The sequence below is a fragment of the Wolffia australiana genome, chromosome 11, assembly GCF_029677425.1.
Source record: "Wolffia australiana isolate 7733 chromosome 11, ASM2967742v1".
NCBI classification, from domain to species: domain Eukaryota; kingdom Viridiplantae; phylum Streptophyta; class Magnoliopsida; order Alismatales; family Araceae; genus Wolffia; species Wolffia australiana.
Genome location: NC_135845.1, coordinates 7143110 through 7160402, shown reverse-complemented (window position 1 = coordinate 7160402; position 17293 = coordinate 7143110). Strand labels below are relative to the sequence as shown.

The window sequence follows — 17293 nt, the reverse complement described above, 5'->3', positions numbered from 1 at the left end:
GAGAGGGAAGCAAATCTCTGTCGAACAGGATCAACTATAACAAGCTTCTGTGGTCATGAGGAACCGCAGGCTCTGATACCACTCTGATACCAAGCCCAAACACTAGGTCCAGTGAAGAAGCCGGTTCTTCTAAAAATTCATCTCAGGCCTTTTCCTTCCAGCTAATATCTCAAATAAAGGGTGATCTTCACTGCACAGGATAGTGGCATGATATGGGCTCAGATCTATGAGAGATGGCAGCCCAATAAGGAGGCCCAGCCCAAGACTCCTAAGGACTTAAAGTCAAAGAATGGTTCATCCACGGTTTTGAAAGCAATGGTCTATGAATATTGATTACTCTTGCCTCCCTTTTTATCAGGTTCTAGCAGTGACTCTCCATCTCATATATGCAGATGTTCTACCCCACACTCACGGCAGCTACTTGCCCTGAGATAATGATCTTTCTGTCTCTGCTTCGCATCCCTTCTTAATTCATCTCTCGTCTCCTTCCATGTTCCGATTCACTTTGAATGATTTTCTTGATACATTTTGGAAAGTTTACATTGAGGATCTACTTTTGAGAATTAGATCACCGTTGACAGGCTCAATCAGGATCCTATCAGATATATGTTTAAATGTAGTCACAGAAGCTGAACCCTCTTCTTATGTCAGATTTCTATGCACTTACATCCCAAAGAGAAAGCAGTTGGAATAGCAGGGAATGCGCAGGGCAGAGCCTTCCACTGGCATTGGCTGCCTGAATGGATTTACCTGGACCTGAAAATCATCCAAGACAACAAATTGAGGAGGGAAAGAATGTAAAAAATAGCAGAAACAAATGGCTCACAGGAATAGTAAGTGGCTTCCCAGTTGATTTCTCAATACTGGAAGCACCGAGATTTGCAGCTTCTTCACAGAAATCAGAAAAAAATGCAGGCACACCAATTCTCTGAATGAGTTCCTGAGAAAAAAATAAAGCTGTTTTGTAACTCTATTCTATGGTCATCCACATACCTAAAGTGCTTAGTTCACTGAAAACAGTGTGATTCCATTAATGCTTATGCCTGTTTAAACACTGGTTACATTATAACACCTATCTGAATCAGGCTGATAATTTGAGGCCCACTTCAGAGAACTGTCATAAGTCCATAGTTAAAGTTCAAAAGATACTTGTGTTGGCAGATGATGACGATTTTGTCATCTTTGTCTGTTTTTGGCACTAGAGAGTGACCAGAAATGGCAAGACAATGAAGAGAGAATGATAAATTTGTCATTAAATGATTCTGATGGTACGTCAATGTTGTCCACTCATCGTCTTCTGGATGTCAAACTTCGTAAAGGTACATACAGAATAGAAACACATTTGGTAGGAAAGCCAGAAAATGCGTAGAGCTCACAGAGTGCAAGATTTGTGAGAGGGAAAACGAACACATACAATTGTTGGAAGCCAACTAGAATAAGCAGCAACCCCAGCATTGGGAGCAATGATTATGTGAGGAGAGGAGACCTGACAATGACATCGGAAACAGGGTTCAATGGGGTAGTATACTGCAAATAAATTCTGCTATTATAATTCGTTACATAAGGGATTCTTCTATTCACTGGTACAGTGGTTTAAACTGAACACCATTAGCATGTTAGAAAATTTATTTAAAGGTTCAGCATAAAATCAAGGAGAAACACCTAAAATGTCAATGCAATGAGACATTCAAAGAAAGTAAGGGACCATGATCCACAGTCTAAAAGAGTAAAAGGTGTCACATCAATTCATTTAAGTAAAAGATGAGCAATCCACGACCCAATATCTATAACTCCATTACAGGCGTTCGAATGTTTTTATCTTGTACCTTGCCTTCCTTGTGACTGTAACTAGGCCACAAGTAGTTAGGCTCATTTCAGACTCAAGTCTGGTTTATTTTTCTATTGGACCTACATATGCCTTATTCATATGGGGCTGACCCTGCTATTTGTAACCAGTTTTTAAACAAGCCTAACATGAGAAATGTATTATGAGGTTTTATTCTAAACCTTAAGGGACTGGACAGCAGCTGGGAAGAACTATGCACTCTGCGCTTGACAGTTAACAACAATAACTATATGTATGATGTTAAATACTGCTGAAGTATTGATCTTCTCCCTTTGATTCTGATAAGTTCCACCTTCGGAAATACCAAAGGAGGAAATCAAGATCCGGTCAACAGGCCGTTGACCGAGACCAGTAAACAAGGAGGGGAAAGGACTCCTTGACTCTGTAAATAAAGACCCCACACCAGTAGGGTCAGGTATGATTTTCCTAATTCTTGAAGAAGAACCCGATTCGTTCAAATCGGGAAGGCCCAAGAAGTGGGCGGGAAATCTCGTCAACTGCTTGGAGGGAGGAGCTCGCCATCGAGGGGAGCCACCTGGAGGAAGATCTCGCCGTTCGGAGCTGGAGCCATCTTGATCAGGGAGAAGGAGCTCCGAGAAGGAGTCGTCTCGTCATACGAGGGGGAGCGCCACCGTAGGAGAGGGATTCCTGTTATCTTGCTATATTCAAACATTTGTGATTTGAAGACAACATTCTACGATCTCACTGCTCAATTAATCATATCGGAGACACATTGATTTTGGGATCTATCAATCTGGTATCAGAACAAACGGTCCTCGGACTTCAAGATTCGAGTTCTAGATATTGTGCTGCAAGATTCAAGAAGCAGTTATCATACAGAAGAAAAACCTCAGCGGAAGCTACCAGAAATCTCCTTGATTCAAGAAATCAAGAGTCATCTGTAGTCAAGAAAAAGGTCGAGGTCTGGAAGTCAAAGCAAGACGAAGCGCACAGAGATCAGTCTGACCTCTGTACTTTGCATTCCTATTATATCAGCTACGACAAACAAATGGAAGAGACAGGAAGCACGGGAAAGGAGAAATGTGAAGATGTACCTGCGCCAGCCGAAATTTTAGCTGGAATTTTGTAACAACTAAAAGCTATGAATTCAAAACTGGAGACGCCTCCACCCCCAGCATCAAGAAATGTGCACAAGGAACTGCCCTACTTTAAATAATTCAAGACTCTTCTATGGAGCAAAAGACTATATTTCGCAAAGGAGATCTACCCTACTTTAATGGCACTAATGCGCAAATGTGGCTAAATGGTGTTGAAAGGTTTTTCAAGATCCACAAGCTTACAGAGGAAGAGAAGCTACAACTAGTATCCTTGCACATGGAAGGAGCAGCCCAAGGATGGTATATATACACAGATGAGAACTTTGGATTTGAAAATTGGCTGGGATTTCGCCATTATTTTGAAAAGACGTATAATTTTTCAACAAGATCCCTGTGTACGCAATTGATGAACCTCAGACAGAGAGGCACAGTATCCGAATATAGATCTGAATTTGAAGACTTGGTTGCGTTTTTATCACATGTACCAAATGATATCCAGGAGACTGCCTATCTTAATGGGTTAAAACCCGAAATCAGAGTGGAGTTAAACAAGTATAGGCCTTTCGGTATTCAAGACATCATGGATTACTCTCTGGAAGCTGAGAGTAATCTAGCAACTCTAGACGAACAGGGACGTCAAGAGAGGGCAACGCCAAATCTGCCCAGAGCCAACCACAACACCAATAACTTGAGACCAATGGCGACGAATAGAGGAGATGGGCGACCTCCTCAGCAACAATTCCGGGAGGTTCAACATCCAATACGAAATGACATACTACCAAGAGATAACAAGAAGAAGATTACAAAGTTTTCCACGGAAGAATTCTTACAGAGAAAGGAGAGGGGCTTATGCTACACGTACAACGAAAAATATACTCCAGGACATCGATGCCACAAGAAGCTGAGTATCTATATGTTACAAGAAGATATTGAAGAAGAAGATCAACCTATCACTGAAGAGGATCTAATGCAGCAGGATGATGGCCCTCTTTTAGGAGGGGAATTCATGTCTTTACAAAAGCCTAGTGCAGATACGGGACCGACACATGGTGCATTCAGATTATGGGGAAGCCTCTACAATCAAAGAATTAGAGTCCTAATTGATGGGGGAGCGACATTTAATTTCATCAGGCCAAAAGTGATTAAGGAGCTCAATATTAAGATTCATCCATATCATAAGTTCAGCATAACCTTGGGCGACGGATTCCACAGACAAAATTTTATGTCTGTGGAAAATTTTATTCCTTCCAAGGGTTGACCTTCAAGCAAAATTTTATTCCTTTCCCATTGGGTAGCTGTGAAATGATTCTGGTAATTCCGTGGTTAAACACATTGGGGTGGTTTCACTGTAACTATCATCATTTAATGATCAAGGTCTGCTGGGAAGGTCAGATCCACACCATCATATCCGATCCCGAGTTGAACTCTCTTAGATATTCTCAATTTTATGTTGACCAAGCTCATCAAGAGTGGGAGGAGTCCATTCAGCAAATCATTGAAATCAAAGATCAACCGGCTACTCAGAACTCCGAGGTACTATTTTTCTCTCTTGACCATGATTTGCATTGGTTAAAAGAAAATTACCCACATGTTTTTGAGCAACCAAACACTCTCCCACCCATCAGGGGCTGCGATCACCAGATACACCTAGTCCCAGGGTCAAAACCTGTCAATAAAAGACCCTATAGATACTCTTATGTTCATAAAAATATTCTGGAAGACCTGGTACAAGAATTACTAGAATCAAGAGTTATTCAGCATTCCAACAGCTGTTTTGCAAGCCCAGCATTACTTATTAAAAAGAAGGATGAAGGGTTTCGTCTCTGCATGATTACAGATCTCTCAATCAGATGACGATCCCTGATAGATTAGCAAAATCCTCGACACTTTCGCCAGCAGGATTGCTTCAACCGTTACCCGTTCCCAATCAAATCTGGGACGACATTACTATGGACTTCTGATACAGTACTCTCTGAGTGATGCAATCAAGACAAAAACAACGAACAATATATATTTATATTAACACAATCACAAGTACAATGCACAAGCCCTGGTACAGGAGCAATCTTACAAGACGATTAATTCGTCTCCCAATCTCTTAAGAGCCTCTTAAGAGCCTTAGGAAAGTCTCCCACCTCTTCTTGAGAGTTTCTTTTCCTAATTCATACTTACATATCTTACACCTATTTATACTGCACAACCTAAGCAGTTATTCTTCACTTGCTTCTTCGAACATGTCCAAGGGTGGTGTCTGTTGGATGCCTCCCTTGGATTCTTCATGAAAGGATGTCTCAGTTGGATGTGCTTCTTCAGGTACTTCAGTTGTATTGTTGAGTTGTTTTGATACCCAATAAGATTCCAACGAATTCTGTGAATAACTGTCATAACTGTCGTCTGTACTAGTCAATATCGATTTATTTCTTCTCTTGTATACTTTAGGGAGATTCATATCAACTTCATTGAAGGATTACCTAAGTCAGAAGGTTTTGATTCCATCATGGTGGTTGTTGACCGTTTAAGTAAATACAGCCACTATATAGCAGTCAAACACCCTTTCACGGCTACCACCATAGCAAGCATATTTACTAAAGAAATTATCAGGTTGCATGGTATTCCTGGTTCCATTGTATCTGACAGAGGCAGCTTATTTACAAGCCAGTTTTGGAAAGAGTTGCATAGACTTCAAGGGACTTCACTCAAATTTAGTTCTTCTTATCACCCGGAAACAGATGGGCAGTCGGAAGTTACAAATAGAGGGTTGGAAATTCAAAGAAATGGAAGAATTGGTTATGCTGGGCTGAGTACAATTATAACACAGCATATCACACGGCTATCAAAACTACTCCATTCAAAGCAGTATACGGAAGAGATCCTCCCTCACTAATCCGTTACGGATCAACCCCTACTCCATTTGACTCCATTAATCAGCTTCTAATAGAAAGAGATCGGACACTCATCATCTTAAAACAACATTTGACAAAGGCCCAGTCACGTATGAAAACGCAAGCAGACAAACACCGACGTGATGAAGAATTCTCAGAGGGTGACTTCGTCTATGTAAAGATAAGACCATATAGAATGAAATCCTTAGCAAAGAGAATGTGTGAGAAGCTTAGTCCAAAATTTTTTGGCCCTTACAAGATCCTTTGGAAGATTGGTCCAGTCACTTACATCCACGTCTTCATTACATCCAGTTTTCCATGCTTCTTTACTCAAAAGGGCGCTAGGGCCTCATCTTCAGAATGTCCAACCTCTGCCCTTATGTCTAACTGAGGATTATGAATGGCAGGTAACTCCTGAAGATATTCTAAAGGTGCGACATACACCTTATGGAACAGAGTTATTGGTCAAGTGGACAAACCTCCCAGTTACAGAAGCTACATGGGAACAAGTCCATGGTTTGCGCAAGACATTCCCAGACTTTCAGCTTGAGGACAAGCTGAATCTCCAAGGGGAGAGTATTGATAAGTTCCACTTTTGGAAATACCAAAGGAGGAGGAAATCAAGATCCGATCAACAGGCCGTTGACCGAGCCCAGTAAACGAGGAGGGGAAAGGACTCCTCGACTCTACAAATAAAGACCCCACACCAGTAGGGTCAGGTATGATTTTCCTAATTCTTGAAGAAGAACCCGATTCGTTCAAGTCGGGAAGGGCCAAGAAGTGGGCGGGAAATCTCGTCAACTGCTTGGAGGGAGGAGCTTGCCATCGAGGGGAGCCGCCTGGAGGAAGATCTCGCCGTTCGGAGCTGGAGCCATCTTGATCGGGGAGAAGGAGCTCAGAGAAGGAGTCGTCTTGTCATACGAGGGGAGCACCACCGTAGGAGAGGGATTCCTGTTATCTTGCTATATTCAAACATTTGTGATTTGAAGACAACATTCTACGATCTATCACTGCTCAATTCATCATATCGGAGACACATTGATTTTGGGATCTATCAGATTCTCCCCTCTCTGGTGGCAGCAGACAGGGGACTGACGTATAGGGTTTGGATGAGGCAAAAAGATCATTCTTCTATTACAACAGGCTGGGTTAAATACCAGCCAATAAGACAGTTTGTGTGCCCTACTTACTAACCTGATCCAGAGTCATGTGGGCCACTTACAACTGTGGGCCACATCTAATAAAAGACAAACAATATGGGCCACTTATAACGTGGCTGATTTACAGGAATAAAGACAAACAATAAAGGACAAAATACAATAGCAAGGTCTATCTATAATCAACATATGATCAAAGAACGTAAGAAGCTCTATCACCAGACAAGGAAAGAGTAATCACAGAATTTAACCTCTACGACTTCATTGAAACGTTCATGGTAGAAACCCTTTCGCAACCGGAGAGTCACAGAACAAGACGAAGCACCTGATCCTTGATGACCGGAAAAAATAGTAGTATTGCATGCACAACCATCCTCTGAGCAACGAGCATATTTCCGAAGCGTCATTTTCTCATTATCCCTAAAAAGAGGAAAATAGAAAACATGGAATCAATTGACTCAAACGTATCAACATATTTGGGGAAAGAGGACATTCATTCCACATAATAGCAAGGTACCAACTGATTTAAACCGAGACCTAAATTTTTATCTTTAAAAAAATCGGAAGGCCACAAACAAATTTTAACAACTAACCTCAAATCAGGAATTTCTGGTCCAATAAATTCAATGTGCAGGGAAACTCCAGGAAACAGTGCATGCAGCTCCCCGAAGATTGCAAGTTGTTGAAGCTCTTTGCCAGGACCTTTTAATTTCAATGTGGATTGCTATACTTTAGAGATTTCAATATCTTCATTGTTCATACATTTTAGCAAAAGTATCGTTCAATAAAAGTAACAAATATTTTTATCATTCCAAACTAAATTTTAAAATCTGATGACACCAGGCTCTGCGGTAAACTGGTAGAAGAAAACATAATCCAATCGGTTCTCAGTGATTACATTTTATTGTAGGTGATTCTTTGTGTTGATGGAAGATATGTGTATAAAATACATAACCAATAATTTCAATTTTTTCTAAAAAATAAACAACCAGGGTGAACAGTATCACACACATCAGCTACAGGGATCCCTGCAGCCGCCAACCACAATTATGGTTTGGAAAGAAAGATGGACTGGATTATATGTGAATGGCAGGCTTAAATAACAGTTTACAGAAGGTGGACCACTGGTGATTAGGTCATAATTGAGCCAAATAAAAAAAGACCTAAAGACTTCAGTATGGGCCACTCACTCATACCCCAATACCAGTTACATAAAAGATGACAAATAAGGCTAAGTACACTACAGGGAATTCCACCTCCAACAAAAAGAAAGCTTTTGCACTAATCAAGTGGAGAATGTGACATAAATTCAACATGATTCGTTAGAGCATGTAAAAAAGGTATCACAACATCATTAAACACGTTATTTCAAAAAAAAACGTTAAACACGCGGTACCTAAGTAATGTATGTGAAAGTTCCCTCCAACTTCTGGTGATATATATGGCAAAGAAACAAGTTGAAAGCAACGGTAGGCAGTAAGTGGCTGAAATTGGGAAAATCTTTTCAGATTACCATTCATTTAAAAGTAGAAAGAATGGACATGAAAGAGGAAAAATTTAAAACCAGAGGAATAAATTTAATAATAAAATGACATAATACCTAGCAAATCGAAGTAACAAAACTTATATTTCGACAAATGCTTGAAAATCACATGAAATTTGTACACTACTACGTATCGTCTTTTAATTCCTTCTTTATCTAACTCTAATTTCATAAGATGATTCTATCATATAAATCTTTTTCATTAAGTCAAAAATTGACTTCACAGTATAGACACTAATGACCTCCCTCATATGTCTTGCGGTAATTGTCAAAGATAATGGGCTGCTCCAAAAGGATGCCAAGGCGGGCCTTCTCAGGCTTCTAATCGGGCCCCTTAACGGGCTCCAAATCGGGCCTTCACAGGCCTCTAATCGGGCCCCTAACGGGCTCCTAATCGGGCCCACTCAGAGCTTCAATCGGGCCCCGATTCCCAAGACTAACGGCTAGTTAAACTAGCCGTTAGAGCCTCCAGATAAATAGCCGTTGGAGTGGCTAACGGCCACTTCCTGTTCTGTATAAAATCTCTCCACTTTGTTGTATCTGATATCTTTTTCTCTTCTTGAATGAAAGCTTTCATTTGTTGTTCAATCTGCTTCCTCTCGCTTCATTCTTGTTACTGATGCTGAGCTCAAGGGAATCAGGCCAATTCGTCAGTAATGATTCTGTCACGATACCTTGGATCACTTATAAAAGAAAAGGGAAAAATAAGGTCGAGGCATCTGCACGTGGGACCACACCTGGGTCCGCACGTGTGGAGTGAATCTAAACCAAGAAGGCAACCGCCCAGGGCAGTAACTACCTGCCTGGGCTAGGAGCAAAATCTTGCTCCTATATATGGAAAACCCCTCTGGCAGGGAGGGGCATCGATCATTTGGAGGGAAGACCCGGGAACTTTGGAGCCGTCGTGAAGCTTAAGCTGTATTCGGCTGTGGGAGCTTGAGGTGGAGATTCGGATCTGGATCTTACTCTCTATCTGAAGACTTGTCTTGCCACACTACCATTGTAAGTCTGTTCTATCTTTCCAAGAACCTGTTTCTTGATCTGTTGGAATTGCATCAGATTCCTCTGGCATTACTGTCAAGAATCACCAAGAATGGTAATGAGGGGCTTATCTGATACGATTCCCTTGAGAGTTTATGAAAGAAGAAAGAAGAAAGGAACATTGGGCAGTGAGTCAGCTGGCACTAATGTGCCAAAATAACTAACTATCTTGAAAGACAGTTAGGAAATAAAGGAGATGGTATAAATAAAGGGGAAGACACAGAAAGGAGGGAAGGTCTTCGAGGTTTCTTGGAGCGGGATTTCAGGGAGGAGCTGGGGCTGCATTCGGCTGATGTCTCGTCAGGATTTCTCGGTTGCTGAGGAGCACGGAGTATACTTCTAAGAGAGTCGGGACACAGGAGCTACAGAGGAAGCGGGATTCAATCTGTAAGTCGATCCCCTTTGAATTGATTTACGTTTGTTGTTACCAATTCGATACTAGTAGAGTATTATTATCCTGCGCCATCAAATTCTAGGGATGAATTTGAAATTTCCATCGATAAATATAGGATATTGGCAAAATGACTACATTTTGATGATGGCAGAAAAAAAAGAATTCCTTGATTACATGGGCATTCACAAGAGGATCCAAAATTCAGATATTCTAAGCTTGGCAGAGAAAATATGAACCAAGAAATAAAACTTAGACGTTAAAAAGACTTATTTTGGCCGCGTAACATGGTAGATCTTGTAAATTGATCAGGCCAACAGTCTGAGTTAATAGATATGTTGGTATTTCTGTGCTCTTTCAGTCATCAACTGGAGAAGAATCCTGTGTACAATGCCTACTTTAGATCGACACAAACCATGACATGATCAGATGACTAGACAGTTAAATTATAAGCGGAAAAATAATTTAGAGAGGGGGTTCAAAAATAAAGAAGACATGAATGGGACTGTAGTCTTCTTTTTTCCAGTCATGTCACCAAATTGTAAGCAGAGAGCCTGCACATGGATGTAGAGCATACCCAGTGGAGTAACAATGCAACTGGCGAATCCAAGGGGAGACATCTCCATTGGAAGTAGTCTTTCCAATCTCTCAACTTCGAATACAAAGGAAGTTTTGGCTCTAATTTTTTCAAGCAGCTTTCAGCATCATGCGAAGAAGAAGATCCAATCCAATAAGGTCATTAAAAAAGGAAAGATACCAAGACACGGGCATAAAGAACTGGGAAGGTGCCATTCATCATCAACCCTGCATCATTATTCAAAAAAAAAAAAAAATCATCAATCCTGCATCATACCACAAACAGAGATGTTTTGAAAGATGATCATGTATGCTTCATTTATGGAGAGATCGTATTATTTTATTATATTTTTTGCTAAGTTCATTTCATTTATTCTGTAAGTTCCACAACAACCATGCTCTGCAGGGAAGTACACTGAATAGTAAGATGACGCCACCAGTGGTGCACAAGTGCATTCAAAGTTCCACAATCCTTTCTGATGGAGACCTTTTGCTATCAGTATGTCACACTTGGTTACAGATTCATTTTGTCCCTAAATCCCAAATAATTCACAGTCAATATACTGTCCATAAATTGATAATAAGGAGCAGAATGAATTGATGGCAAAAGACGGGAAAATAGAAAAAACAGATTAAGGTATACACAAAAAATACTAGGAGGGCATGCACACTAGAGTATTGAAGTAAACACTTCAGATATACTCTTGCAGGATTAAACTGCCCTGAGGCCCGCATCAAGAACGCCAGGTTCAAGGACAGAGAGCCACCAGGGCAAGTCCAAGGAGCCATCAGCAAAGAAGTCATCCCAATTTTGCAGCTGGTGTCAGCTTGATAAAAACTCCTTGACACTCAAGGAGGCATAAGAAGGTAAGCCAGAAGTGAGGTGCGTGTGACCCATTAAAACGGACATGTACAGGGAGCTTTAGCTGTGGGATTGGCGCACTACAACTAAAGATATTTCCCCACTGGCATATCAGGAAGTCAGTTAAAGTTGCTGCAGCAAAGTTGCAGAGCAGAGATCCTCTGGTCCAGAGGGAGAAGAGCTGATCCGGCCAAAGCTACAGTTCCATGTTTTTCTACATTTTCCTACTGCTTTTATTTTTTCCTTCTCCCTTATATTGATCTAACGAGAACATTCCTTGGCAGATCTGACGTTCTTTTGAACTTTCTGAAGTATATTTTTCATAGACCCTTATGTTTCACATCATAGCCCAGCTGACAAATAGGACGTAAAAGATACAGGGATTTGGACAATCTGAAGAAGGGAAGGAGTGGAGACTGGTCTTGTCAGAGAATGTGATACACATGTTTGTTATGAATGTAGGTAAACAACATTAGTCGATGCAGAGTGCTTGCAACACAATTCTCGTCTGGCCATGAGTAGTGGCGACACAAGGATCACACAGGTGAGAGAAGAACAAGAGATAACATGTAGAGAAAAAGGTGAATCAAATAACTATTACTGAGACAGGTGGCCCTATCTTATACGAGCATGGTATTGGATCTGCCATTAATAAGGTACGATGAGAGCCATTTTTGAACGATAGTTAACTTTGGGTGTTATTAGAAATAAGGAAAACAGAGATGATTTTGAAAAACCCATAAAAGAGAAGTCTGACATCAGTTCCTAGATACTAAGCATTAGCCAGAAATGCCAGAACCTAGTGTAAGACATATTCATGAAAGAGCTGAATATGAAGATTCAGGCAGAAAATGGATGTCGAGAAATTATTGGGGCTCAGTGGACTGATAGACTTGGCGCTGAAGACCGAGAAGTGACTCAACACTCTTTCGCAGGCCTGTGAAAGTCACACCCATAGAGAGGGACAGCTACCTAACGATGGCTCACATTCCCAAGGAAGCTCTACTTGTGCAGTTTACACTGAGGGATCAGGAGGGGACCCACCCTACGGCCATATTATAAGCAAAACAAGCAAAGTCTGAGACACGAGCGTACAAAAAGAAAATTATGTTGACGGGGAAAGAGTTTCCAGCCATGGTGAGAGAAAGGTCTATGTCATAAGTGCAATGAGACATTTGGGCCTAATAACAGTTCTAAAAGACTGCAGTCCCTGATTAAAGCCAAGGAAGATCAGCAGGGAGAGGAAGATGCTCTGGTACCTCAAGAGGTTGCAGATGTGGATGAACTAGAGATAGAATGGCGGCTTCAGCGCGTGTCACTGAATGTCACGATGTGGATGGAACTAGGCTTGCCCAAGGTGGGTTTGCCTGTTGGGGCCCATCTTGGAGCCTCTAGCTCCAGCCTAGCTCAGCAGCCAGGAGATGCCCAGAAAGAGCAAGAGGCTCTGGAGACACAACATCGGTATGATCGCAGAGAAGGCCGTGGGTTTGACCAAGAGTACAACTGTGATGTTGACCATGGGTATGGCCACAGATGAAGTGACTCAGTGTGCCAACTTGGTTGATGGTGGCTTATTCAGAGAGCACCCTAAAGAATTCTAGAGGAATGCTAAGGCATCAGAAGTCATCAAACGCATAGCTTCCTGTAATAGCTGTGTGTTACTGTACCAAATCAGCAGCAGCACCTGGTCATCAGAAATTGCTAATGAGGACAAGATGTGAAAATGGGTAAGTCACGTCAGCAGCCAAGCCATGTCCTCAGGTAGCCAACTTCATCAGGTGGGCAAAATCATCAAACGGGCTATGTCAGCAAGGACCGCCACATCAGGGGGCACTGTCACATCAACAGAGGTGCCACATCATTGGTAAGTTATCCTTTTTCGTTTTTCTCTAGCTTGCTCACAAACTTCAAGATGACATCAACTAAATTACCAGCTTGACGGGGCTGTCAGACAACAGGGATAAAAACATCATTTACTACTTTAGCACAGTGCTCTCCACAAAATTGTAATATCCTTTTTGCCTATTTGAGGCAGATAGAGGCAAATGAAAATAAGGAATTTCTTGTGCTTATTTTAGAGCTTCCGAGGCAATTGGCTCCTTCTGTTGGCGTGCCTTCCCTCTCTCTTCTCAGAATACAAGTTATTATGAACACGAGGAATTTCTAGTGCTTATTTCTGTTCAAATACAAGTTATTATGAACACAATGAATTTCTAGTACTTATTTCTGTTCAAATACAATTTATTATGAACACAAGGAATTTCTAGTGCTTATTTCTGTTCAAATACAATTTATTATGAACAGAAATATAAGATTTTATAAAATATCTTTTAATTATAACCTCCGAATACTAAGCTGATACCTCAGTTTCCAGTGATCTACTTTCACCGACTATTAAAATTTTGAAAAAAAATATAGGAAGTAAACAATAAAATGAAGACAAAGAAATACAGAAGAAAAGCTGCAAACGAAGTCCAACAACAATGGAGAAAATAAAAACTGAAGCGTGTAAGAAAAGAATCATCCTCATGCAGATTAAATATGGAGTCGGAACATCAGAAGAAAATAAAAAAAGTTCAGCGGTAAGACTAATGAAACATGAGATACCAAAGATGTATTCCTCGCACAAAAGGTAAATGGAAAATCGTTCATGACTTTAGCACGAAGCAGCTGCTGTTTGAGTCTAGCACATTCTTCTTTATGATGAGTCCAGTGAGAGACCTACCAGAAAGAGCAATCGAGAGAACATCCCATCAGAAGTGAGCAGACAGCAAATCGATTAAATTCAACAATCGCGGCAGAGAAAGCTAGAAAAAACGCCGAACTGGAGAACATATCTTCATTCGTACGATTGAATAAACGCCCAACCTGGTGGGAGACGGAGCAGTACGAGACGGCGGAGCAGCCAGGGCAAGACCTTTGGGCGAACCGTCTGGTGCATCGAGATGCAACGCTCCCCTTCGCAGCGCACTCCATAGCGATTCAAAAACAACCCAATCCCCAGAACGACGGGTCTCCTTAGCTTGAATTGATACTTTCTCTGGCTTTTTTTACGATTTCGAACACGGACTTCCTCTTCGCAATGATCTGTGAAGTGGAAGAGTGTCGTACGAACTCAGGAAGAGCCACGCCAGTTGTAGAAATTAGGGCTGCGAAATTCGTTGTTCGTCACCGAACGAACATAGATAGTTCTTCCACGAATGTCTGTTCGTTCTCGGACGCTTCGCTGGAAAAAAGGGAAATTCGACTTTAGCTATCTTTTTCTGGAAATAAAATTGAATAGATAAAGTAATCATTAGTTGAGAAATACTATTTATATAGTGTTTCGAAATTCAAGTAATCGTCAGCGGTAAAAGTATCACTCTAAAATTAATGGTTTAAATTAAAAATAGAATAAATTTCTTCAACAGCAATATTCAATTCGAGTTTCACTTTACCTATCTTTTCTTGGAAATAAAGTAAGCATTAGTTGAGAAGTACTGTTTAGATAGTGTTTGGAAATTGAAGTAATCGTCAGCTGCAAAAGTATCACTCTAAAATTAATAGTTTAAATTAAAAATAGAATAAATCTCTTTAACATTAATATTCAATTCGAGTTTGACTTTACCTATCTTTTCTTGGGAAAAATCATTACTTGGGAATACTATTTAGATAATGTTTAGAAATATCAGTAATTCTCAACTGTTGTGTATTACTCTAAAATCAATGGTTTAAATCAGATATACAAGTAATTTCATCGATATTAATATTGCATAGATTTAGGATTTTGCTTTCTACTCTTAGGAAAAATCATTAGTGACGGAATAGAATTTAGATAGTGTTTAGAAATATTAGTGATGGTCTAATTGTAAAAATTTACTCTAAAATTAATGGTTTAGATCAGTAATTTCATCAATATTACTGTTGAATTAGAATTTGACTTTAGCAATCATTTCTTGAAGAAAATAATTAGTTGAAAAATACTATTTACATAGTATTTATAAATATAAGTAATGGTAAAAACGTAAAACATTAATCTATAATTACAGATTTAAATCACTAATTTCAATAATCTCATCAAGACTAACATAAAATTAAGCATTGTAAGTTATGAAACATGTATTCAGTGGAAATGTTATGAAGGATGGTTTCAGGCCCAAAGTATAAAGTATAAACCCTGCATAGTCAATGGAGTTTTTAAAACATGAGTAGAGCTAGATACCATGGAAGATGGTGGGAAAGTTTGAGTGTGATTGAGGCTACATAGTGGTTCACTCGATGAGCCATCTGTTGCTGCCCCGTGTTCTTGGTTTAACATTGTAACAAGGCAAGTTGTGGACATGCAAAGCGGCTGACTTGACGTTGGACTGAGGTGACCATTGTCGATTTGAAGTTGTAACGGTGCCACAATATGGTGTCACTCCACCTGATGGAGTCTATTTCTCTTCATGCCTATTCAGGATATGGGGCTCAATCATGGAGTCTGTTGGTGCCATGTAAAGGAGCTCGGCAAGGATGTGCTTGGTACTTATCCCAATTAGTGCAATCTGCTTGAAGAAGAATGAATGTCCATCACCCATAGTGGCATTGTTCACTGCTCATGCACCATTGTCATGGTCACTGGAAGGTTTAGTACATGAGCTGACAATGATAACATAAAATATTCTGGGTTGCTTTGTTGTCTATGTTGGAGAAGTCGTACATTGCTGATGCAGGACAACGTCGCGGACGAGGTCCTGCCGTCACCGAGGCATGGGTCTCGGTGTCGAGTGCAACAATGCCCGACGTCTACTCCGGGGTAGTCATCCCGACACAGGTCTCCTCCTAGGATGACCTACGATGAAATGCGCGGGAGGGGTTTAGTACGTGCAGTTGCCGACGAGCAAGTGGGGTGCCGACACTCGGGCGTCGATGGAGTTGCCCAGAGGCAGTAATCAGACCTTCTGACCCTCGTCCGGAGGAATGGGGACGATAAGGCATCGAACGGGATGACTCCTGCTGGGTGGTGCTCGCACGGGGCGGGCGGACCCGACTCGTACCAAACGGGTAAGACGCTCAAAGTTAACAGTTCTTCACTCGACCTTACACGCTCACCTACGTCTAACCGAGTGCGGTGGAGGCAACCAAAAATATACTGCAAGAAATAAGAAACGGGACGGAGCGCCGTACCTTATCGTCGTCCAGGGGTTCGTCTTCTTGTTCTCGGAGCGGTTCAGGGGCAGTTGGTCGGCGTCGGACGGGTGGACTGCGGATCCGGGACAGGCCAGCAACAGGCGCGGTGCCGGGAGTGCAGTGTGGCGCAGCGCACTCGGCCCGGCAGAGCGTCGTAGAAGGCGGGGCACGAGTGCGCGGCGTGATCCGGCGCGTGGGTGCACGACGGGAACGTGCAGGGAGACGGTACTAGGCCGCGCGGGCGCGACGGTCGTGACCCGGGCCGGAGGGATACGGCGGCGTCGAAGTTGAATGGAGCGGGCTGGAGGTACTGGCCGGCCAATGGCTTTCGACTATGGTCGTCAAGGACGGGCGCAAGCACAATGGAACCGGCGCAGGCTGTTGATCCGGCTCACGTTCGCGCATGACGCAGGCCACGTTCAGCTGTGGTGCAATGGTGGCACGGCAACGCGGGCTTCCGGCGTCAGGCGAGCGGGACGACGGCGCGGGGCGGCGTGATGTCGTAGGCGACAGCGCGGTGCGGCGCAACACGCGTGGCGCGGCGGCTTTGCACGAGCGGCGGCGGCGTAGTGACCAGCGGCCGGGCCGAGGGCGGAGTTGCGGCATAAAAGACGCTGGCAGCGACTCTGAGGTGGCGGCGGGCTATCTCCTCCGACGTTCTTCCTTCCCCCCCTCCTTCCTTCTTCGCCTCTGCTCCTTCTCTCCTTCTTCTTCGCAAGGTGACCCAACGTGCGTATCAAACAATAATTCTTTCAAAAACAATGGAGGGTGCAATTTAGGGCCCAT

General features: G+C 42.1%; 1 protein-coding gene across 4 annotated transcripts; it reads right to left on the bottom strand.

Annotated features, from left to right (window-relative positions):
- Positions 1–580: 580 nt before the first annotated feature.
- Positions 581–16878, bottom strand: LOC144709247 (zinc ion binding protein). Of its 4 annotated transcripts, XM_078582727.1 has the most exons (12): positions 16505–16839; positions 14225–14582; positions 13964–14077; positions 10909–11027; positions 10676–10722; positions 10496–10596; positions 8340–8427; positions 7537–7645; positions 7195–7363; positions 1415–1486; positions 827–940; positions 581–756 (listed from the first exon to the last, which is right to left on the bottom strand). In XM_078582727.1, the coding sequence occupies exons 2-12, from the start codon at positions 14330–14332 to the stop codon at positions 664–666; spliced, it is 1134 nt and encodes a 377-aa protein (XP_078438853.1). In that variant the 5' UTR covers positions 14333–14582; positions 16505–16839; the 3' UTR covers positions 581–663. The 4 variants fall into 4 exon arrangements, with proteins under 4 accessions (XP_078438853.1, XP_078438856.1, XP_078438855.1 ...); XM_078582730.1 differs by lacking the exon at positions 1415–1486 and having other exon boundaries at positions 16505–16878; XM_078582729.1 differs by lacking the exon at positions 16505–16839 and having other exon boundaries at positions 14225–14584.
- Positions 16879–17293: the final 415 nt, after the last annotated feature.

Coding starts and splice junctions, on each gene's coding strand:
- LOC144709247 (XM_078582727.1), bottom strand. CDS start 14,332: ATGGAGTGCGCTGCGAAGGGGAGCGTTGCATCTCGATGCACCAGACGG. Junction 10,597..10,675: donor TTCTTTATGCCCGTGTCTTG/GTATCTTTCCTT, acceptor TGAAAAAATTAG/AGCCAAAACTTCCTTTGTAT. Junction 8,428..10,495: donor TTGCATTGTTACTCCACTGG/GTATGCTCTACA, acceptor TCCCAATTTCAG/CCACTTACTGCCTACCGTTG.